Source organism: Pristis pectinata, chromosome 19 (genome assembly GCF_009764475.1).
Source record: "Pristis pectinata isolate sPriPec2 chromosome 19, sPriPec2.1.pri, whole genome shotgun sequence".
Classification (NCBI taxonomy): Eukaryota; Metazoa; Chordata; class Chondrichthyes; order Rhinopristiformes; family Pristidae; genus Pristis; species Pristis pectinata.
In genome coordinates this window covers 28,825,855-28,850,836 of record NC_067423.1, presented here as the reverse complement: position 1 = coordinate 28,850,836, position 24,982 = coordinate 28,825,855, and the positions used below count along the sequence as shown (strand labels likewise).

Genomic DNA, 24,982 nt, shown 5'->3' with positions numbered 1-24,982 from the left:
TAATAAACAACAATGGACCCAGCACCAATCCCTGCGGCACACCACTAGTCACGCCTGCAGTCAGAAAGACAACTATCTACTGCCACTCTCTGGCTTCTCCCACTGAACCAATGCCGAATCCAATTGGCTACTTCATCCTGAATGCCAAGTGACTTAACCTTCTGGACCAGTCTCCCATGCAGGACTTTGTCAAAGGCCTTGCTAAAGTCCATGTAGGCAACGTCCACCACCTTTCCTTCATCGACCTTCTTGGTTACCTCCTCTAAAAGCTCTATTTGATTGACCTACCACACACAAAGCCACATTGACTATCCCTAATCAGGCCCTGTCTATCCAAATACTTATATATACTGTCCCTCGGAATACCTTCCAATAATTTACCCACGACTGACGTCAGGCTCACCGGCCTATAGTTTTCTGGCTTATTCCTAGAACCTTTCTTGAACAACGGGAACAACATTAGCTATCCTCCAGTCCTCTGCCACAGATACAGCAGAGATTGCCTCCTGAGATCGAGACAGAGATCCAGACAAGGAAGAGAAGTGTCAGATAGTCCGAGTGAATTTGAGGGCGGGCTGGAAGTTGGTGGGGAAGTTGATGAAATGAGTTCCCCAGAGCAGCTGGAGCCTGCTTCACACCTCCAGTGCTCTGATTCTCCCAACCATTGAGTCGGAGGCGGGGCCACTGGGGTCGACGGACCCTGCCAATCAATGTCAGCAACTCCTCCGGCGTCCAAGGAGCCTGTCAATCATTGCCCGGGAGGCGGGGCCACTGGTATCGACGGGCCCTGCCAATCAATGTCAGCAGCTGCTCCGGCGTCCGGGGGCTGTCAATCATTGCCCAGGAGGCGGGGCGATGCCGAGCCCGCCGGAGCGCGAACCGCGGGGAGGCGGACTCGGGTTTTAATTGCAATTAAACCCGCCGTTGCAGCCTCAGCCCCAGTCGGAGCGGTGCCACCCCTGGTCAGCTGCCGACTGGTTCGCTCGCCTCCCCTCAGCCATGATGAGAGGTGCCGGGGCCGGGGCTCCGGCCTGCCGCCGAGTCGGAGGCCTGTAGCGGGCGGCCCGATGTGTATGCGCGCCTCCCTCCCCCGCCGCCGGCCTCCCCGCTTCCCCCTGCCCGCCTTTTGATGTTGTGCGTCTGCCCAGCTGCTCGACAGAACAAGGGGCTGCCCGCTCCCTGCGTCAGCCTGTTCCGCGCCGCCCGACTCCGGAGCGAAGTCTTGAGCCAGGCCAACAGCCTGTCACCCTCGCACCCCCCCCTCCTCCCCTCCCCTCCCCTCCCGGACCGGCCATGGAGCTGCTGTGCTGCGAGGTGGAGACGGTGAGGAGGGCGCTGCCCGACCCCAGCCTGCTGCACGACGAGCGGGTGCTGCACAACCTGTTGGCGCTGGAAGAGCGGTGCCTGCCGGCCTGCTCCTACTTCAAGTGCGTCCAGCAGGACATCAAGCCCTTCATGCGGAGGATGGTGGCCACCTGGATGCTGGAGGTTTGTATTCGGAGGCCGCCGGCGGCCCATCCCTCGCTCCCTTCACCCGGACCCTGGGGGTCCCACATCGCGATCCATCTACCCCCATCCATTCAAAATCATCCCCTGTGCTTCCCTTCTGAACCCGGTCCGGGTACCTGCTCCCTAGGGTACCAGGACCCCTGATGCACCGCTCCCCGACCCCTGATCCTCCCCTCTGGACCCCTGATCCACCCCCGACCCCTGATTCTCCCCTCTGGACCCCCTGATGTACCCTGCCCCCGGACCCCTGATGCTCTCCTCTGCTACCCTCTCGACCCCTGATCCTCCCCCCTGGACCCCTCTCTCACAGTCCGGGGATCACGAGGGTTTTACTCGTGGAGCTGTGGCCGCTGCACGCAGGCCCAAAGAGCCCGGGGTTGTTGGGTGGGTGGTGGTTGGGGTTTGGGGGAGGGGTGGGGAGGAAGTCCTACGAAAAGCGTGTGGCCCCGGGCCCCGGGTTTGCCCGGTGAGGGGGCTGCTTGCCTCTCCCCGGTTGGCAGCGATGCCAGTCACCCCGAGCCCCTCCCGGTGCCACTTTGCGCGGTTGTTTTGCCGGCAACACTTTTTTTCCCCCTCGGCTGTTGTGCAGGTAACTGGAACAGGTCTGGCTCCAGTCTGACCAGAGAGTGAGGGGGCGAGTGGAGGGACACTCGAGAGAGAGTCAGATCGGGGGTGTGGGCACCAGTGAAGAATTGCGTCAGGTGCGGACAGAGAGTGAGGGTGCTTATGAGATGAATTAAATGGGGGACAAAGAAAGTGGGCAGAGCCTGTTGCGTGAACATGAGAAGGTGAGGGAGTTTGCCGGATGGGAGAATTGAGAATGACTGAGGCCGGGGCTGTAGCCAGACTGCCTGACTAACTGCAGCAGCTAGTTGTGAGAGTTGGAGTTGGATGGGCTCTCATGGTTAAATTTCACTGAAGTTTTGGTTGACAGTAGAGGTGAACATAACTTTTATTTTAATTAATGTTCTGAAATTGACCAAACTGCTTTCAGTGATCTTTAAACATGTTGGTGCTGTGATTGTGACTGAATTATTTCTTGCTGACTAAACCTGAGGAATGTGACAGTTTAGGGCTGGTACCAGGGCCTCACTCTCCACTTACAGTACTTTTTATGACCTTGTTATCCCTCATTTTTTAGCCCATTTTTTCCCTAGGTCTGCGAGGAGCAGAAGTGTGAGGAAGAAGTCTTTCCTTTGGCAATGAATTACCTGGACAGATTCTTGTCAATTGTACCGACCACCAAATGCCATCTGCAGCTGCTTGGAGCTGTCTGTATGTTCCTTGCATCCAAGTTCAAAGAGACTATTCCTCTAACAGCAGAAAAACTTTGCATTTACACTGAAAACTCCATCAGACCATGCGAGCTTCTGGTAATTTCACAATCTGTTGCTGTCTGAACAAAAAAAATCAAACATTGTTGAAAATGTTTCCCTGGGACTTGATTGTATTTGACTTTTCAACAGATACATAGTGGTTTCATATTTGCATTTTGTAGGAAATCATGAAGTTGTGCAGCTGCAAAACCTCATTTGTGATCTTAAACTACACCCACATTTGCAATGATTCAAATGTTTCATTCACAGTGCAACTGGAAAATTTTGAAGTTGACATTTTAAAAAGTTAGTTTTCTTCAGTTATGTATTGGGGTAAGCATCATGATGAAGTGTTCAGAAATTACCAAAGAACAATGGAACAACAAAAGCTTGGAGGCCTTACGGCCCTCAAATCCATTCTGCGGGTCAAAAAAAGTGATGGCTGAACCTGTGCCTACTCCACTTTCCTGCTGATTTCCAATACCCTCTAATTTTCTTAATTTGTTAATCTCAGTGTATATAATACCAAACTGAGCATTCCTACCCCTCTAGTAGAAAACACCAAAGATTTGAAATCCTTTTGTTTAAAGATATTTTGCCTCGTCTTAGTAGAAAATGAGCAGTCTTTCATATTGAGACTCTGCACCTTGGCTCTAGACAACAGCAAATTATATAACTGCAAGAGATGACAAGGCCCAGAAATTAAAGTGAGATATGTGTATGCACTATGGTAAATTGCATTTGTTCTGCAACAGTGTAATTTAAGCAGCTGCCTTTTATCATTGTTTGCTTAATAAAGTAACAATATTGGTCTAAAATTTGAAATGTATTGAAGTGTTATATGCACAAAAATCTGTCCCCTTTTAACAATGAAATCAGTGGTCCAAATGGACTGTAGCTCCCTCTGGAGGGAAAAATTCAAAACTTTACCAAAAACTTTGTCTGAAAATGAGCCAGCCATATGTCTATCACACGGTGTTTTTTGTTTAGAATGTGTTCAATTTTGAAACTCATGGGTATTTTGTTCTCAAATGTTGCCTTCCTCTCCTACATTTTAATGATATAAGCCATTATATATCTTTTATTTGTCAGGAGTGGGAGTTGGTGGTTTTGGGAAAGTTGAAGTGGAACCTTGCAGCAGTGACCCCACATGACTTTATTGATCACATTCTAAAGAAGCTTACCCTGCCTAAAGACAAGCTGCCATTGATCAGAAAGCATGCACAGACCTTCATTGCCCTTTGTGCCACAGGTATGAGCGTCTGCAACAGATACTATTTATGTCTATAGATCGGAGACATTGGTCGGGGAAAGTTGCATTTATGATTGGGGGGTGGACTAGTGTGTGCTTGTGTAGAGGAAATGTTGAAAATATGTGATACAAATGGTCATCCTCCTGATGGTGTAAAATTATTTTTGTTGGAAGAGAATTGGGCTTTATGTACATTGCTCCATCGCATATCAACATTTCTTTGCTAGAATTTTTTCAGCATGATATGGTGGAACTTTTAATCAACAATTCATTCTTCAGTTTTGTGTGCCATTTATGTATGTATACTTATTCATCTACCATGCATGGAAAAACATTGTTGTTCACTTCCAGTAAACTTTTTCTATTCCAAATTCCTGCATCCTTGTTTATAATGGAAACTCTGTATAAATTTGTCACTGTAATAATAGCATTCTGTTAGTAAGGAGTTGTAATGCCCCCTTCAGTGGAAGGGTTTAACTACAGCACAGTATGTCTGCATGGGCAATTTTAATTAGACATATGGACCTGAAGTTCATATGTAAAATGTACAAATAAGAATTATGCAGATGTTAAAAGTCAGAAATTGATCACATCTGCTTCCTTCGATCTTGTTCTTTCTTCCTTCTAATGGATTTAATTGAAGAATATGCTTGATTTTGACAACCTGGGTGAGATGTAATAGAAAATTGGTGTATTGATATTTATTTTAAGATTTATTAATAGCTCACTAATTCTCATGCATTTTATTTGGTGTTGGTCTTTGGTGTGCTGTATGTTTCACATACTTAAGATTTGTAAAGAATTTGGACAATAATTTTGATTTTACAACTGTGCCTAGGAACATTTTTTTCATGAAATGATCTTTCCCATGATTTTATCATTAATAGACATTGAGTTGAGATTTAACAGAGTCCTTAAGAGTATTTTCACTTTCAAAATAGCAATTTGATAAAACCATCGTTCCAAAGCAGGCTGAGAACCCTGAAGGCAGCAATACCATAGCTTTTGTTCATACAATGCAATAAGCAAAGTTCAAAGACCACTGCAGTAACTACAACAATAGGGGACGTGTAGAGTAACCTGGGTTACAGAAGGTGGGTCCCTGTTCAGGGAATTAACATATTCATAGTTCATACTTTTAAAGCCACCTGTCAGTCATTGTATGAAAGTTGCTGAGAAACTTGAGCTTTTTAAAAAAAATAGTTAATTGTGACACCCCACACAAAGGTATGTGCAGACAAGGAAGGATATTTGCACCACCTGGTTTGTCCTTCTGTAGAAAATTAAAACACTCTTCCATATACCAACTAACTATCTACCAGTATGAAATATATTATTCATAGTATAACTGTAGGATTGCAGAAAATCTGTATTGGAGAAACATGTTATCTTTGACAGCAATGATTTCACACTGCAGTTGCAGTCTCCAGAACATTTTTTTTCCACTTGTATTTAAGTCAACCAAAACTTGATTTCTTTTCTCACTTCAGCTGTGGTATTTAGAACAGTGCTGTTAACATGTAGACTTTACTTGGAGTCAAATATTCAATGAACAACATTCCAATCTCTAATTCTCTTGCCATTGTAAACTCAAGCTCTCAGTTTCAGCTATTTATGTTTGAAGTTGTTATTAATCAAGTTAGTCATAATTCTGCTTTCTCTCAGATATGTATAGAATAGTTCAATGGAATAATAATGTATGAGACAACTTTGTACTCGGCAGTCTATAACTTATGGTTGGAAGAGTGGGGTCCAGGAAAGATGTTGTATTAGTACAGACTGATTACCCAGGACAAAGGTGTTTTGTATTCCCTGACATAAACTTTGTACCATGAACTGACATTAAAGTGAATTTCAGGTATTAACTTCAGTAATAAGCAAGCCCTGGATATACTTGAAGATGCTGACCAGATTGGGCAGTACATGTTCTTATTGTAATAAGTATTGCAGTTCTAACTAAAACTGGTGCCATAAATGATCCTGTTTGACTGACACAGCTGATGATTATTGTATTTCATGTTGGTTTACCAGATGAAAGAATAAGTACACTTGAGGCAATTCACTAAATCCATCTTAATTCATCCATCCAGAGGCTTTCACTCTATTGCCAATGTTGTGATATCCAATTGTTTCTTAAATGTTTTTTGGGATTTTGTTTGTGGTTCAAGAAATTGTTGATTGTTCCATGTGGTGAACTTTTTGATGCCTTTCCTTAATTTTATCAATTGCCTTATCAATTTTAACTTATATCCAGTTGTCCTGTTTTTTATAATTTTACCTATAACATCCAAATAATGAAACTAGAGATCTTTTATTTTGGCCCTTCTCTGTAAAGCATTTGGTACTATTGATCCATATGCGGTGAATTACAAACCTTACGTGGAAAACATTTTTTGAATTTCTTTGGTTTCAACAGTTTAACCCATGTACCTCAATGCTTTTGACTCCACTTCTGCATTAGTTGACCATATTTTCTTCCATGTCTACAAAGACTTCTAGATTTCTTAAAGTTTCATCTTCAGTGGTGACGGGTTTTGTGGTGCGGATAGAGCATAATTGGGGTTGAGGGTCAGAGTATTTCATTTTGTATTTAATGTTTTTCCTGCATCATAGAAGGAAGTCTCTCAGCCCATCAAGTGTATGCTGGTTCCCAGAGCAATACCACCAATCCCATTACCCTAATTATTTTTCTGTAACCCATTCTCTCAACGTGACCATCAACTTGACCCTGGTTCTTCAGTCACCCAACTATACGAGGGATAATTTACAGTGACCAATTAGCCAACCAACCTACAAATCTTTGGGATGTGGAAGGAAAGCAGAGAACTTGACAGATACCCACGCAGTCACTGGGAGGATGTGCAAACTCCACACAGATAGTACCTGAGGTCGGTATCAAACTCGGGTCCCTGGAGCTTTGAAGCAGCATTGCTAATTGCTGTGCCAGTGTGCTGCCCTCCTTAAAGTATTTACTTGCTATCTTCACTCCTCGTGGTCTTCAAAAATGTGTCCCGTTCAAATTATTTTGTAGTAGGCAAATGTAGGAGGAAATCGTCTATCTTTCTTGCCAAATTTCAAGTATTTGCACTTTTAGGCTAAATCCAAAGATGAGAATGCGTGTCTTGTAATACATATATTAAAAAAAAGTACCAGCTGTATTTCCTCTAGGTGAGAAAGTCGCTTGCCGTTTACAAATACATTCACATCCAACAGGATCATCTGGCTCCCACATTTGACAGGATGCAGAGCTGGGCTGAGAAGTGGCAGATGGAGTTCAATCCGGAGAAGTGAGGTGGTACACTTTGGAAGGACTAACTCCAAGGTGGAGTACAAGGTTAATGGCAGGATACTGTGTAGTGTGGAGGAGCAGAGGGATCTGGGGGTTCATATCCACAGATCCCTGAAAGTTGCCTCACAGGTGGATAGGGTAGTTAAGAAAGCTTATGGGATGTTGGCTCTCATAAGTCGTGGGATCGAGTTTGAGCTGCGAGGTAATGATGCAGCTCTACGAAACTCTGGTTAGACCATACTTGGATTACTGTGTCCATTTCTGGTCACCTCCACATAGGAAGGATGTGGAAGCATTGGAAAGGGTGCAGAGGAGATTTACCAGGATGCTGTCTGGATTGGAGAGTATGGATTATGAGGAGAGACTAAGGGAGGTAGGGCTTTACGCTTTAGAGAGCAGGAGGATGAGGGGAGACATGATGGAGGTATACAAAATATTAGGAGGAATAGATAGAGTAGACAGCCAGCACCTCTTTCCCAGGGCACCAGTGCTCAATATGAGAGGGCATGGCTTTAATGGGTGGGAGGTTCAAGGGAGATATCAGAGGAAGGTTTTTCACCTAGAGAGTGGTTGGTGCATGGAATGTGCTGCCTGGGGTAGTGGTGGAGGCAGATATGTTGGTCAAGTTCGAGAGATTGTTAGATAAGCATATGGAGGAATTTAAAATAGGGGGATATGTGAGAGGAAGGGGTTAGATAGTCTTAGGTGTGGTTTAAAGGTTAGCATAACATGATGGGCTGAAGGGCCTGTATTGTTCTATGGAATTTGCAAAAGCCGGTTTCCAATTGAATTGATTAATCTATAAAACTCTGCAAGTGGATAAAGAATCTGAGAAGCGACTGCTATATTTTTTTTAAGATCCGGAATTTTTTCAGAGCTTAGTTTTTCCATTTGCAAGAAGCAAGATGAAAGCATGATATTTTATTTGAAATATAATTACTAAAATCAGTTGTGACCAATGGATTTTTAGTTGAAGGCATTTTTGTGCATTTCATATGCTTCATTTTTTTTTCCTTGCACCTGTTTTGAAGCATTGAAGCAGATAGGCGCACATCACCTGAAATTTGGTAAACCCAGATGCATCATAAAAATGCTGCTTTTATTTGGTACGCAGTTATATATTGGCAAAGAATAGAGTTGCAGCTTCTAGGTTGAGTACTGGAGCAGTGGGAAGATTTTATTTGTTCGAAATTTTAAGAAAAAAGTAAAAATATTGTGGGTTGCTAATTGGTGTTATATTTAAAGTTTTTTTTTAGCTAAATTATTTCCATCTAAGTGATTTGCAGTGTTGTAATTCATTTTGTTTAAAAGAAAATCCTCCCCTTCTAGCTTGGTCGGGTGAGCTGGCAAACCTTGCGTGTGTGAAATGAGTGCCCTGCTCTCAGACCTTTTGTGAGCTTGTCAGTTTGAATTCATATCAGTTGGAAGGTCATTTCCATGATTTTCAATAGGAAAAGTTGAGGAGGTGGCTCCAGACAATGGTGCCACACTCTCCTGTTGGAGACACTTGCTTCACCAGTTGCAGTAGTTAATTAATATGCTAAAAATAGAAGCCATTGATACAAGTCACTCCCTGTTGCACAACAAAGAAAGGACATGTGGAGCTTTGATAGCCAAGTTTATGGTGCTTGCTATGGAGGAAAGGAAGAGTGGAGATAGAGACTATGCAAGGCTTTTGGAATCAAGACATTAGTCACTCTGGGCCTCTGGCCATTTGCTAGCTGTCTCATTTGTATTGTGAATGATGCTTAAAGGAGCCTACAAGGTTATACGGCATTGAAATTGTGTTCCTGTGACCACATGTGGAAGCAGACCTACAGCAGTGTTGGTTGGCAGGAGCACTGTGGTTCTTTATTCAGATTTTCATGATCAGTTTGCTTCTGGGATGTCATATTACTGAAAAGGGTGGCATATGTTCTGACTTATTAAAATATGTTGTAATTAATCTGAGTTCTATTTGGATCAGTTTGCTCAGTTGTTGATTTATGTACAAAGTGTGTTCAACAGGAGACATGATTTTAGAAATTTCATTTAAAAGTCATAGCTGATGAACATTGGTCTGGTACCTGATTCAAGATTTTAAGTTTTTCTTGCTATTACCCCTGTAGATTTCAAATTTGCCATGTATCCACCGTCAATGATTGCGACTGGAAGTGTGGGGGCAGCAATATGTGGACTTCAGCTCGATATTGGCTACTGTTCACTTTTAAATGACAACATGACAGATCTCCTGGCCAAGATCACGCACACAGATGTGGTGAGTACCCTATTCAAAGCATCTGACATGTGTTTGGCAGCCTACAGCTTGACCATGGGTATTTTCAATTTTGGAACTGAAATCCACTTTCCATTAATTTTGCTGTTGATACAAGAACTTCTTGAATATTAACATTTAAAGTTACTTGCAGACTTAAATCCTCTAGGATAAGGTGAAAAGTTATCAACTGGGGAAGGTAAAGAAGTTTTATTTTGTTCAGCACTGAAATCAACTTCTTGATCAATTTGAAGTACTTGGATTATAAAATGCATCCTTACCAAGTGATGTCTCCATTCTGGTTTTATAAATGAAGGTATAGCAGTCAGTAGGAACACACTTATTAGTATGTTATATAATATAAATGTGAAAAAGCATCAATCAATGGCACTGGTTGAATTTTTTTGGGTAAATGCGAACGTGCATGCTTGGAGATAGAGATGCTTGTGTTTATTGACCACTTGGTATTGTTTTACTTGTAGCTTTATCTTTCATCAGTAGTTAATCAGAGTCATGCAGTGGTAATAGAAATATGGAATGTTTAGTCATTTATATGAAATCTTGAATGCTTAAAAATTAACTGTATGAATATTACTACTTATAATATAAATAAATGAAACCCAGAGTGGTTGATTGCTGCTCATGCTGTCAGAGCTTTTTTTTAAAATTGCATCCATTTCGGAAAATCTCTTGGAAATGATGTATGACATTGTTTGTATGGTACTGATTTTTCATGTGGATTGTTCAGACGTACTGTTTAACTGGACGATAGTGTTGTCGTTGGTGGGGGAAAACGATAATGCACAGAGGATGGCTGAGAATCAACTTATTACATCAGTGGAAAAGTCCATTGAGAAAGCAGAGTAATAAAATTCAGCTGTTATATTCAAGGTTTTAACATTCAGCTGTTATATTCAAGGTTTTCAGCTTTTCTGGCATTGATCTATTTCTAACCTTAAGTTTGCTTTTATTAACTAAATTAATAAGTTACTTTAACATTATGTTGCTATGTGGTGTATCAGTTGGTAAGTATTTGATTCTCACAAAACATATCTATTGTTTGGATTGAAGATAGGTTGTCATGAGTGCTGTTGTGCACTTGGGCAGTATTATTGTAGCCTGAGCATCACATGCAGCATTCTCCTGTTGTAAAGTAACAGGTATTGTTCAAGTGCAACACTAAGCTTACAGCTGTAAGAGAAAAATTGAACTAATTATGCATCATGCATTTTTTCTTACATTATTTGTTCATGTGTGAAGAAATTTGAATGTTCTTTAAGAATTAAAGATGTATTTTCTCAATTTGATAATTATAAGAGGGGTAATAAAACTATTTTTGTGAAACAGGATTTTCAATGCTTGGAATTGGGTTTCATAAATCAAGACCCAGTCTAAAAATGTGAGGTTTTAGACAATATCACTTTGTTTCCATAAATTGTTGCATGACTGCAATAATAATTCCTTCACACATCTCTTGCTAGTAACAAAGAAACTAAAATCCATATAATATCCAAGAATTTGTTAATGCTTGGTGACAATTGAGAAGAGAACATTTTATCATGAGGACTTTACATATATTGGTATCTTTTATTGGATCATCACAAACTTGCCTGGCGGGGGAGAAACTGTGATCAAAAAGGCTGCTCTCCCAGAATGAGGCTAGACCGTTGTATTTCGAGTGTGCTGACACCTGTGATGTTCCCCCAAATGCAGAAAAATTTGTGGTAGTCAGATAAGAGGTTTGGAGAGAAGGTGGCAGGAGTTGGTAAAGCATATTTTCAGATGTGTTTAGAATCAACAAGTAGAACACCTGAAACCACAAAACTACATGTAGGACCTGGCAGTCAATTTGGAGGAAGCTGCATATTTTGAGAATGCAAAATAAAATACTGCAGATGCTCGCAATCTGAAATAAAAACAGAACACTGGAAATATGTGGCAGGTCAGGCAGCAGTTATGGACAGTGAAGCAGAATTAACAACTGAAAATGTTAGCTTTATTTCTTTCTCCACTGACCTGCCTTGTTTCCAGTCTGTTTTTTTTATTAAGGGCTGAAAGATATCAGGAATAAATATTATTACAAATTAAAAATGCACTAAAAGTTAAACACATTAAATGTTGATACTGGGTGTTAAGTATGTATTGAAAGAAGATTGAACTGATGTGAATGTTAGTGAAAATGCCCTGAGTAAGATAAATTGTGGCAGGTTATGAAAATGACTTTTTGTGTCATAATGGAAAAGGCAAATATTGCAGGAAAGGAGCTTCCTTTAGTTAAATCATTGCCTAAATCCTTATTGCTTTTATTTTTAAAGACAAAACTGGCCCATTATACAGCAGGTTTCATGCACAATGACAAATACAACTCCTCATATGTAAGGAAGCATTTCTGATTTATTTGGGAGTTGGTAGCTAAAGGCATTGGAGGTTGGAACCTTGAACTCCTGGTATGTAGCATATGTTTATTGATCATGAAAGTGTTATCATTGCTTATGAACATGTGTAAATTGCATGCAATGAATTTCAAGTAGGTAACTGTGCTTATACTGCTAAAGAACCACCTGATCTTTTTGCAGATAATCCAGTGATCAATCAAGTGCAACCAAAGAGTAGTGGGTCACCTGCGCACCAGCCACCACTCCCACTTGAAGCAAGCATCAGTGCAGATACACCATATTGGGAGAAGTTTATCGTGATGTTGAGCAGGAAGTACAAGGGAAGGTACTGAGCACTGATTAGAGTGAAGTTGGAGGGGCTGGCTGGAACAGGGTAGAGGTCCAGCGTGCTTGAGTGCCCTTTCCTGATTTTAAGGGAATCAAGACCTCAGTGGATCTGCCTTCCAATGGAAGCAGATGAATGTGATAGAGGATGAGGTTTATGCTGAAGAATTACTTACCCAAAGAACTGAGAGACTTCTTGGTGGTTAATTTAGACTGCCCCACAGTCTGACATTGAGCACACAGTAACACCGTGGTAGTTGAAATCTCAGTTACATAGACCATAATTGCAGTCTTATTTCATGAAATCTTCTGTTTGTAAACAGCAAGCTTTGGAATTGAAATTATAAAATGAAACTAACTGGCTTCAACTTTCAAGGAAAATGATTGGAGCTAAGTGTGAGGGAAGCATTTTCAAACCAGATTGTATACCTATCTAGGTATGTGTAAATTATGAGGAGTACACATCAGAGTATCTTGTGAAGAATGGCATTTGGACTGTCAACATTATTGCATGACATTGCACATTATCGAAAACCCCACTTTGGAAAGCTGAGTTCACAAAGGTTGCAACAATTGTGAACCATCATGCTAGACCAACTCTATTCAGGTTGTTACAAATGTCTGTAGTGATATTTTGTCCTATGGCATTTTCCAATTGATATGTAGCCATCCATAAAATGATAATGGAATATTGTGTTCAGTTCTGGTCACCACATTATCAGAAGGATGTGGAAACTTTGGAGAGGGTGCAGAGGAGATTTACAAGGATGCTGCCTGGGTTGGAGAACACGTCTTGGGAGGAGAGGTTGAGCGAGTTAGGGCCTTTCTCTTTGGAGTGGTGAAGGATGAGATGAGACTTGATAGAGGTATATAAGATTATGAGAGGCATAGACAGAGTGGACAGCCAACATCTTTTCCCCAGGGTGGCAATGGCCAATACTAGAGGTCACGCATTTAAGGTGCATGGAAGAAAGTTCAGGGGAGATGTCAGAGGTAGGTTTTTTTTACACAGAGAGTGGTGGGTGCCTGGAATGCACTGTTGGGAGTGGTGGTAGGGCACATGGATGAAAGAAAAAAATGAGGGTTATGGGAGGTGAAGTAGAGAGGGGGATAGATTGAATGGGGATAAGGTTTATATAGGTCGGCACAACACAGTACTGGCCCTTCGGCCCAGGATGCTGTGCTATTCTGTTTTATGTATTTGCTCATGTAAAGAAGCATTTCAGCAACAAATGTATGTACGTGGACCATTGAGGGCAATTATAATAAAATATAAATCATTAGACCTGAAAAATATTAGTTATAGCCTATCTTTTCTCATAGTTTTAAAGAAAATGTTAGGGCCACCTTCCTAAGTAGTTACTGATACTTTTCTTCTAAGTATGGAATAGATATTGAATTTAGTGGGTGGGAGGAGGAACCTCGACCCACCATAGCCTTTCCCAATCGTGACTTCTTTCAGGAGTCTGGACCATGTTCATTCAAGACTTGCCAGTCTTGTTAAATATATTCCTGGAGATTTTATCATGTGGCTTTCAGGTTCCAGCTTTCCTACTTAGTCAAATAGTGTATTTTCCCATCTTCAATACTTCAATCACTGTAATCCAAGTGTTCAAAGAAAATAAGACTCTGCGGTGTGTGCAGTGGTATCATCAATCTTTTTACTCTGAATGCAAAGCAATCTTGGAGAGTCAGAAATCTAAACACCTTATGTGGAGTACAGATGATGTTGTTGCAGATGTTGGGGATCAAAGTTTTTGAAGTGGTTTGCCACAGCTTAACATAGTTTAGTGGTGCCTGCTAAAGGTTTGAAAATTTGCCTAGCTTTAATATTATGGGGGTTTGGGTTATCTGCCAGCTTGAGTTTTAAATATTATCTGTACTGAATTTTTTTGAGAATAAGCAGTGACAGTTTATTCAGCTTCCTGGTTCAGGTGATGCAAGTTATCCATTTATTTCCCTTTCTCAATGTTCGGTTATTTATTAAGTAAGACTGCACATGCATATTACATATGCATGGAACCAGTTTTATGCATTTGGTGAGCCAATACAAGATGTACGTTGCCAAATTGAAAGTCATGCACTCATGTGATGACGGAGATTATTAAATCTCTACTAGGGCATGAGCATATTTGGTCCTCACATTTGCTTAGTTTTCCTTGAACCTTACTTCACGATATTCAGCCCATGGTGTGCAAAGCAATTGACATTGGCCTCTATGGAGAGAATCTTGTGCACTGTTGCATAATGTGCTATCTCCCTCCAGGTAGAATTAATTTTAGGATGGGGTCATGTAATACTTCTCTAGGCAAACTAAGTGTTTATCCACTCTTTGTGCTGCTTAATGCTTGTGGTTTGGAAGCATATGACAAACCCGCTCCCTCATCCTGCTTTGTTTGTTTGCAGACTGTACTTAGTATGCAAGAAAACAGCAGCTAGGATTGACTGAAATGAATGGAAGAATGAGATCGTTTCCTACTTGTATTTGCCTGAGTTGGCAGCTATTGGCATTCATTCAGTTTCCCAATTTGAGTGTTTTGCATGTGGAGTAACAGTAGGGTGATGCAGCTACAGAATAGAATAATTGTTAGTTATTATTCCATCAGACCTCGGATCCTATTCATAGTGAAAAGCACGGTGTGGCAGGTTACCCTGTGCCAGTGAGCTTAAAGATCAAAGAGAAATGAGTTTTAAAGAATTTCTATGAGTGGTTATAAGTAATCCTTAACCCTCTGTGTGCTGAAGTTACCATGGTTTGTTTCAGAAGCTGCTGTTGTAAACATTGCCATTACTGTATTTGAGAGGTTTGGGTTGGCTTTTAAAATACTCTGTTGTAGCTTTGGTGGCAGTCCTGTACTTTGAATAGTTCTGCACAATTTAAATAACATATGACACATCCTGTGAAATGTAGCATTTGAAGAAATGAAAATAAACAGGATTGCATTTTAGCATTTGAAAATTGTCATCTTAGCCTAGAAATAAGTTGATTCATTGCATACTTCAAAAGATTTCATCTCGAAAGAAACAAAGGTAAGTGGATCCTTATAAATACTTATGACTTCAAACTAAATGTCAGTGTGATACTCAACCAGCACGTACTTTGTCAAAGTAATCTTCCAGCCTAAGTTGATCAGTCTTGCTGCTCTCTCTTGTGTGAAAATCTTGAAGCACCCTTCCCCCCCCCTCATTTACATAAAATCTTCAGTAACCAACCCCTCCCCCATTATCCAGTCCTCTTATAGAAACCAGCAGTCGTCTTTACCCCTCACCCCCTTGTTCATTTAGCAGAAAAATAGTAGGTTCCTATGTTTTAGTGTTGCTAGGGAAGAATACCGTGTTCCACTGCCAGAGTCTAATTTCCTGTGTTCTTTTGTTCCCAGTAATTTTGAAGCAGTGGATTAGGTCACCCATGTTCCACATGCTGTTAACAACCAGTAATAATGGGTACCTTTTATAATGGATAAAAATCAATCCCAGCATTTTGTTTTTCTTTCTTGTGCTAATGTGTATAAGTCTTCATTTCAATACACAATTTGTTCGTTTCTCTTAATTAATCAAAAATTTTGGTGATTAAGTCTGCCATCTGCATTCTACTGCTGTTGAAGGAGAGGGAACTCTACACTCTTAACAACACAAATATTTTGCAATCAGTCTTGTTAGTAACTTTTGAACTACAAAGTCATCAAAAACCTTTTGCAGGCTTGTTGTTAACCACTGTTGAACTAAAATACCTTAAACCTTTAAAATCTTACAGTTAAATGATTTTTAGCTGAAATAACAAATCAGTGTTTTCAAGTGGGATAACATTGATTTATTGTTTGTCAGAGCTATGCTAAAGTGATGGCTTAACCCTGAGTTGTCTGAAATGGACTTCAGAACACAGCTGTCTATTGCACTGACCCGTGGAATATAATTTTAATCATATCATCCACCTTCCCTCCACCCTACACATTCTCAGTGTTTTATAAACATGAGACAGCATTCTTTTTTTTTAAGGAACCTGTGAAGTTTTATCAGCTAATTGTTCTGTAAAGTCTCAAATGGCAAAACTAAGAAACATGTTAAAGGTCAAAGTATTCATAAGCCAAACATGAATTCAGGCCTGTAACATCCCTTGCCATTTTTTTTAATCTGCTGTTGCAGGGAAGCTCTTGGTGTAATTTTTGGCATGAAACTATGACATGCTACACAGATGCAGAATTGAATACACATACCTAGTCATTTGATTTGATATGTGAAATCCTTGTGTTCTTACCTTGGATGGTTCTGTATGGCTGATGTGCGTAAGAAGTAATGTCCTCTGCTTGCTTGCTTGCTATGGATGGGACTAGTTTGATAAAAGATTAAATTGCAAAAAACTGTGTTTTTAAGTTAAGGATACTACTGACTTTTTTCCCCCAAGCAGCACTTTAAAAGGACTGGGTAGTTGAGCAGATTGGCTTACAAGTTGTAAAAGATGGCATCTGGACACTTCACCTGCATTTGGCATTGTTTAACTGTTGTAAGGGAGTGCATTGCTTTCTCTCCAGTGGTAGCACAGTGATCTCAAGTCCGGTTCCAAGACTTGAGCATGACTCTCTATATACAGCTAAAGACAAAGATGTGCTACGTTGTTAGAGCCTTAATGTTTCAGAGGAGACATTAAACCAAGGCTCCATCTACCTTTTCAGAGAGAACCAAAATATTACAGCAGTAGTTGCTTCAGTACAGCAGTTGTTCTGGTGTCCTAGCCATCATTCATTCCTCACTCAATACAGCCCTTCAGATGAACTGGACAATCTTTTTAATTTGCTGGTTCTTTCTATCTTCTAAATAAGTGGCAGGATAAATGGTAAACCACTGAAAATGCAGCAGAACACCAGGATCTTGGAGTGCATGTCCACAGGTCACCGATGATGGCAGGATGGGTGATATTTAATGTTGAGGCACTGAATAGTCAATCCAAGACTATATAAAGGCTAATCAGGCCACAGCTATATTAATTCTGTCCACCACGTCACAGGATATGTATTGTACCTGATAGGATACAGGTAAGATTTACAGGGATGAAGACAGGGCTGAAGAATGTTCGTCACAAGAAGAAACTTAATAAGCCGAGTTTGTTTTCTTTTGAACAACAGAAGTTGAGGGAAGATTTAATTCTGGTGGATAAGATTATCAGGGACCTTGGCCAGGTAAATAGGAAAGTCCTTTTCTCCCCCCACAGTAGAGGTCAATGACTAGAGAGCATAGAATTCAGATAATTTATAGAAGAATTAGTGGGAAGTTGAGTGAGGAGGTGGGGGGAATCCACTAAAATGTGGTGAGAATCTCATACTTTCTGAAATGATGATATAGGCATTAGTCCAGTACATTCAAAATAAAAACCTGGACAAACACTTGAAGAGCCATAATTCACAGGAATACAGACCAAGAACTGGAAAGTGGGACTCGACTAATTTTTTTTTGTCTGATGTGGGCACAATGGACCAAATGTTTTTTTTCCCCTAAATTTTTATAATTCTGTAACAGCTCCTAAAAAATGAAATGTTAACTATTTGTAAAGCTCCAGGGAGATCATGAGCATATAAAGTTATGTAAACACAAGAATTATGATTATATGTCGTATGTTGGAGAGTTTGCATGAGTGGGGGAGAAGGGATAATTAAAAATTGTAGCAACTTTGAGCTTGGGAAAGACCATCAATTTCACCATCTCCCACTCCATCTGTACTGTCCAGTAAAAGGACACCTGAAGGGATTGCTTCAAATCTATGAAGTTCAATTCATTCCCAAATAAATTTACTCCTTTTGTTTGTTACTTTGTGCTGCAACCAGTGACTTTGGACTGAGATGTTGTAAGGTGACACACATCTGTAAACAAAACAAAAATGTGGTCTACATTTACTGGAATCTTGCTTTCTTTATAAGTATTAGTGCAACAGTAGTTGCACTGCTACATTGCAGTTTGAAAGCTTACCTTGTTGAATAATATGTAAGTATACAATGCTCCTTCATGTGGGGCCAGATATATAGGTATAAGTTTATATGACAAAATTTGGGAACTTTAACTCTTGGAAGTAAGAATAATAACTGTGAGTTACAGTTTAACATGGCTAAGTGTCGTTAAGTGCAAAGTTAGACCCTAAATAGCATGCTGTAGAGGCAAGTGATTTAGCTCCAGGATGAAATTGGTCAAATATTTTTAAGAGAAACACATCAATTTTCATCTACATGGACAATGGATTTTGTATTTTGTATATTCTTCAGGTTGCATTTGTGGTTTGAACATGCAGGTGAAAACATGAGAGACCTGAAATGTAATCTGCTTGCTTTATATTTACTGCAGTTAAGCTGTAAAGCATGGTAAATGCATACTTTGCCCTTCTGATTGGTATAAGATGCCACTAGGTAGTCTTAACAACTTTTCTTCCTGATCTGCACCCTGTTCCTCTGGACACATACTTGCTCTTTCTAATAACCTCCACACAGTCTGCACAACTTGTCTGTGTGGAGGAAGCCCTTCAGTGCCAAGCAGGGTAATTCTTCTTTCATCCATTTCTGAAGGAGCAGCTGCATCAGTGAATGGAGAGGTTCTGTGTAGACGTTGCACTATTCTTCAGCAACTGCAGTGATTTCCTGACTTCTTTCTTCTTGCTGGAGAAATAAATCAGTTTGCCTTTAGTTTGTATCTGCAGCTGTGCCAGTTTCTCTTTCTCCTCTTCTTTTTTCCTCATTGCACCAACCCACCCCCACCCAAACCCAGGCTAGGAACTGGCATTGAAATTGAGAAAGGCTGACCCCAAAAGATCCGGTGGGGTCAGTTGAATAACACAGCCAAGGGAATGAAATAAGACAATTGTGGGGATGCAGCACAGGAGAAATCGTTCTTGCTGATTGTTGTAAGACATGGCCAATGAGCAGTTTTATTGCAGTCAATGGAACAGAATACCCAGCCAGAGTGTAACACACGACTAATGTGATACCACCAGTTTTCTGTTCCCATGTCCAGTTTTTTTTTCAAAGCTTCATTTAGCCCATGAGTGGTGGAGGCGGGGAATAAATGAATGGACAGGAGCAGATTTTATAGCTGTGACTAAAGGCCTTGGCTTGGTGTTCCCAATATAGAGCCAGCATAGAGTTAGTGACATTCGAATGTCAGTCAGAATGTCTGGTTGCACAAAAATACTTTTGATGCTGTTCTACAAGTTAAAATGATTTGCCTGCAAACTAAAACAATAACATTCATTTAAAAGAATTTGTTAGCCCTGAAAATGGATAATAAATTTAGTATTTGGAGTCATACAGCGCAGAAACAGACCACTAAACCCACTGGCTCTGCATTGACCATCAAGCATCCTCTCACAACCAGCCCATTTTATGTTCCCCAGATTCTCAGCAACTCCTTGCAGATTCTGCCAATCACCCTCGCCCTAGGGGCAATTTATAGTATCCAATTAACCCACCACCCCTCATGTTTTTGGGATGTGGGAAGAAACCAGAGCACCCAGAAAAAAATCCATGCAGTCACAAGGAGAATGTGCAATCACTGGAAAGTTAGCACAGGAGATCAGAAATGAACGCAAGTTGCTGGAGCTGAGGCAGCATGCTGACCATTTTTAATATCTGTCTTAAAATGCATTTTGTAAATAATTAGAATATCTCTTACTCTAATATGACTGAAAATAATTGATGGCTTGTGTTTTATTGATAGGCAATTGACAAAAATTTCTGAGATTCTTGTGGTTTTTCTTAGTCAATATTCCCGTATTTTGCCCTTAATTTTCTGGACTGGATCATTCTGCATCTGGCTATGTGCCTGAATTCACGGCCTGTCTGCTCTAGTCATTCTAGATAGGGATGGCTGGTCAAGCTTTCCCTCCTGTATGCAAGAGGTGTCCGACAAGCCAGCGGTAGGGTATGTACTTAAGACAGATGTTGGATCTGGGGCCCACCCCATAGGTCTATGACCGCTGACCATGGTCAAAGACATTTGGAATTGTTCTTGAATATCTCTGATAATTGTTCACAGAGATCTAAATTTCAAAGGAAGATCTGGAAAGGATTTTGTAAATTAAGAATTAAATAAGAATTCAGTAAGCACATAAGCAGGAGCAGGAATAGACCAATTGATCATTCAGGTAGGCCCCTGCATCCAATTAAATCATGGCTGGTCGAATTTTGGCCTCAACACCACTTTCCTGCTCTCTCCCCTTTCCCTATATCTCAGGTTTACCTTTTGTAGTTTGGATGTTGGCAAGTAATTAAAAACATGGAAGGAAACTGCCCATCTTTTATCCACAGGTGAGCAACCCATCTCAAATAAACGAGATCACACTTCTTATGCCAGCAAGTTCTGCCATGAGTATTTGCCCCCTCAGCACATGGATGCTCCATTACTCGCCTCTTGAGTCAAGCCCATCAGTGGAGCGGGAGGTCGGGTGTGCTGGCATCTGACATTCAGCTCATCTTGGACTCAGTCAAGTGAGGAAAAGCAAGAGATGGACAAGTGGGGGAGGGAAGGGAGAGATGGACTTCAGATAGCTGGTAGTTCTCCACTAAACGGACCACAGATGAGCTTGATCAAGGCCAGTGTTTATTTAACCAACATTTTCTAACTGCGTGACAGTAATGTTTCTTTATTAAGCAGTTTAACTTCTAATTATGATACTGAGGGAAAAAAAATTGTTAGACAAAACACGTAGAAAATGTTGTAAAGAAATTGGAAAGAATGTTTATTGCAGTACATATTGCATCTTCCTTTGTCCTGTGGTGAACATTTGAGTATCACAGATTGATATTTATCTTGGATGATATGGACATATATGGTTTTGTTTACTTCTCTCCATTAGGATTGCCTGAAAGCTTGCCAGGAGCAGATCGAATCATTACTGGTCAGCAACCTGAGACAAATTCATCAGCAGAGGGACCCTTCAAAAAGGTTGGATGAACTGGACCAGGCCAGCACTCCCACAGATGTGAGAAATGTAAACCTGTAAGGCAGCTGGAGTGGAAAAGACCCTGCGTGATCTTCCCTTTAGGAATAAAAACCTTGTTTTTCTATTTTTAAGATGCTCCCACATAGAAACTATCTAAAGCTTCTTTTAGAAAAAAAAACTGATATTAAAATTCTGGTGCCTATGGCCTTCTGCAGAAGGGAATCCCACCATGTATGTTTGCATAATTGCTATTATATTATCAATGATGAACATGCTTTAAAAGCATAAAATAGCTAGCTAAATGCAGGCCTGTGTATGTGGGATCAAATGATTAGATATTTACTGTTCAACTTTATGGTGCATGCACCCTCTTCAGATTTAAGGAAATGTCTGTATGATTTGTAGCTCAATTCAGATGGCAAGGCTAGAGGATTTGGGGAGGGTTGCTGGGAAATAATATTCTCCTTTATGAATGAACCATCTTCAATGTAGAAGGAATTTAACTGCCTTAAGATATTGAACCTTGTATCTTCCTGTGAAATTAGTTACTGGAGGATTGCCCTGCAGCAGGTTGTACACTGGGTATATATTTTGCCTTGAAGGTTCAGTGCTTGTCTAGAAAATTCTCTTCTTTTTAAATCAACTTTAATTTGTTTCTGTTTTTGTGTGAACTTGTTAATTTTGTCACTCTTCCCTCAATGTCACTGTTTATATTTGTCTACCACTTCTGCCCACTTGTGTGTTTCTCAATTTTTTAAATCCCTTTGGGAGCTCTGGGTATTGCCAGCAAGGTCACAATTTATTACATACCCCTAACTGTCCTTGAGAAGGTGGGGAAGAGTCTTCTTGTACTGCTGCAGTCCATGTAGTCCAGGTACTCCCATAGTGCTATTGGTTTGGGAGTTCCTGGATTCCAGCGACAATGAAGGAGCATTAAATGTGTCTTTCCATCTTTGAACTTCCTTGTAAATGTGTGTTTTCACTTTCCCTATGTTGGTTTCATATTTTTCAAGTGTGTTACTTCACTTGTTTTCCCTTTCTGCATCTGATTTTATTGTCTGGCTGTTTTGTTTCTCTGCACCATTTATGTCTCTCAGTTTTTGGTTCCTCCTTCAGAAATGGTTCATTCTACTCACAACAGCATTGTTCGCTCCACATAGAACTGTTCCTCTAACTGTGGGCCAAACTTGAGTGCATCCAGGGAACTCCCAATCCAACTACCAGCCAGTTGATTATACTTGCCATGGAGCTCTGCTGATGTGAATCTTTTAGTCACATCTGTTGATCTCCCATTTATACTTCAACTGTTTGACTACCTAGAATTTTGAAGAACGGAGAAACCTAACTCTTTATACTTGCAGTTGAAAAGAGGTGTAACATTTTTCAAAAAGGTCATTTTCAAACATTTATTTAACTTTTACTATGTGCGAGCATTGGCCCACAGTTACCATTATTGTAAACCATTTCATTTGAAAAGCACTTTGAATATATTTCCCAAGGAATGAATGGAATGGTTTATGAAATTGACTTGTTTCCCAGTTTCTGGTGTATTATATAATTACAGTGTTGCTGGAAAAAGAAACAATACTTTGTAAGGAAGACATTCCAGTTTGGGTTGCAACATTCCGCAGATGTTCAGTAACTTCATGTATTGTCATTGTCACAGAGGGTCCTTGTGTGCCACGGGTGTGCCAAGCTTTGGACATTTGGATGAGAAGGTGCAAGAAGCAGCAAATATCATGGTTCACAACTTATTTGAGAAAAATTGTATTCAGTCTACTTGAATTCTTCTGCTCCATCATTAGGGCATGGTTGGTAAAGAGTTTGGGAGGTTTATTTGCACATCTTTTGATAATGATCTGAAATTTGCAAATTAAAGCTATTGATTGATTTTTTAAAAAGTTGATCTAGGGATTTGTGAAAGGCTGGACTAAAGAAAGTATTTGTGAGAAATAGGATTTTGCTGAATTGGAGCAGCCTGACCTGGGTTGATGAGGATAGAAAATGGAGTATGAATCTTTAATTGCGCTGCTATGAAAAGCTATGATTTGTTTCATTCTTATTCACATTAACAGTACTTGGCTGTATTGTTTCACTGAGTGTGCTGCTATTTTATAAACATTTTTATAATATATTATTTTACCGCTTAAGTTTCAAAGTCCTGGGAAAATGAGTACATTGATTTACTGGAAGTGCCCATGTACGGTTTTTTCCAATAGTGTTTCATGATTTTTCTTTTTGTCACATTCTACAAAGACAGCATAGTTACCTCAGGTTTACTGGACAATAAAATGGTTCCCATTCACAATACCTCACACTTCTACAGTTTTCAGGGAGCCTTGAAGGTATCATTGTCTTAAAGAGATAAGGTTGGGCACTCTGTTGTACATTGCTGCCTCTGCTGAGATGCACAAGCAAGTTGCACAGGCATAAGGCTCCCTACTGGGCTCAGTAACATTGCCATGTACCTCATTTACTTTCAGATGCACAACTCTGTTCTTAAACTTTTTGCTTTACTGAGTGTGATGCCATACCAATACAATGTTATTCTCTCACAATGTGCTCTTGTATTTTTTTTGTGATTGTTCATATGGTTAGGGATGAGTAGACAGCATTTATAGCTTGAGTACAATGTGGAAAACTTGTGGGGCAGTTGATGGGTACAAGGCTCATTTCAATAGATTTGTGAATAAATATTAAAAAGTCTTGTTTGTTCAGTATTGAAAAGGCTTTTTATTCAATATATAATGACCTTGATTGGATCATAGATGGTTTTATGGTGTGAGGTGAAATGGGCATATCTATGGACAATAAAGTCACTTGGTCCAAAATGTACGTGTGTGTGTGTTTTTTGTCTTTTTCTTTTTTATTTTGTCATTTGTCAACCAAAAGAAGAAACCTTTAGTGGAATATAGTTTTCATTTAATACTATTATATCCTGATGACATAAAACTATGGGAATGTTATTAATGAAGGGGATGCAAATGGCTTCAAAGATACAGATGAGCTGAATGAATGGGCAACAGCATGGCGGAGGGATACAATGTAGAAAATGTGAGCATATGCATTTTGATAGAAGAAGACAAATACTGAGTTTTCAAATAATGAGAGATGGGAAGGGATCTGGTGTCCTTGCACACAAGTCACTGAAAGCTAATGTGGTTGAGGAGTCTAGAACTGGGGTGAAAATAGAGTAAGTCATTTAGGTACAAACTAAGAAATTTCTTCACTCAAAATATGGTGAGTCTTTGGAATTCTCTGCCCAGTGGTGGCTTAGTCATTGATTGCTTCAAGACTGAGGACAAAAGATTTCTGCAGCTCAGAAAACTGGTGTTGAGCTAAAAGATTAGTCATGATCTTATTGATGGGCAGAGCAAGCTTGAGGGGCTGACTGGCAAATTCCTGCTCCTATTCATGTTATAGTGCATCATTGTTCACAAGTTCTATAAGCACATTTTTGAGGCACGAAATGCATTTGATCTAATTTTAATGGTAGAGTAGGAGCTTGAAAGGGAAATGTATCCAAACTGCAAATTTCATCCCTTCATTCCATTCTTTGCATTCTGTTTGTCAGCTGAGAATCAGGCCTTGTGGTTAGTTAATCAGGCAGAGCACTATGCCCAAGTTTAAAGATTGAGGTGCAGGATTATATTAATGGTGGTTCTGCATAAATTTGCAATATCAAATATTATGGTAATCATCTGTTTAAACAATTTGAATCATCA

At 40.3% G+C, this 24,982-nt stretch overlaps 1 protein-coding gene across 2 annotated transcripts; it reads left to right on the top strand.

Annotated features, from left to right (window-relative positions):
* The first annotated feature begins 838 nt into the window (after window positions 1–838).
* ccnd2a (cyclin D2, a) lies at window positions 839–24,085 on the top strand. 2 transcript variants are annotated; one of them, XR_007957801.1, is made up of 6 exons: window positions 849–1,488; window positions 2,667–2,882; window positions 3,918–4,077; window positions 9,475–9,623; window positions 12,197–12,341; window positions 21,171–21,314. XR_007957801.1 is itself a non-coding variant. In XM_052033526.1 (5 exons), exons 1-5 carry the CDS (start codon window positions 1,294–1,296, stop codon window positions 21,315–21,317), a joined length of 867 nt encoding a protein of 288 aa, XP_051889486.1. In that variant the 5' UTR covers window positions 839–1,293; the 3' UTR covers window positions 21,318–24,085. The 2 variants fall into 2 exon arrangements, 1 of the variants encoding a protein (XP_051889486.1); XM_052033526.1 differs by lacking the exon at window positions 12,197–12,341 and having other exon boundaries at window positions 839–1,488; window positions 21,171–24,085.
* The last annotated feature ends 897 nt before the right edge of the window (window positions 24,086–24,982 follow it).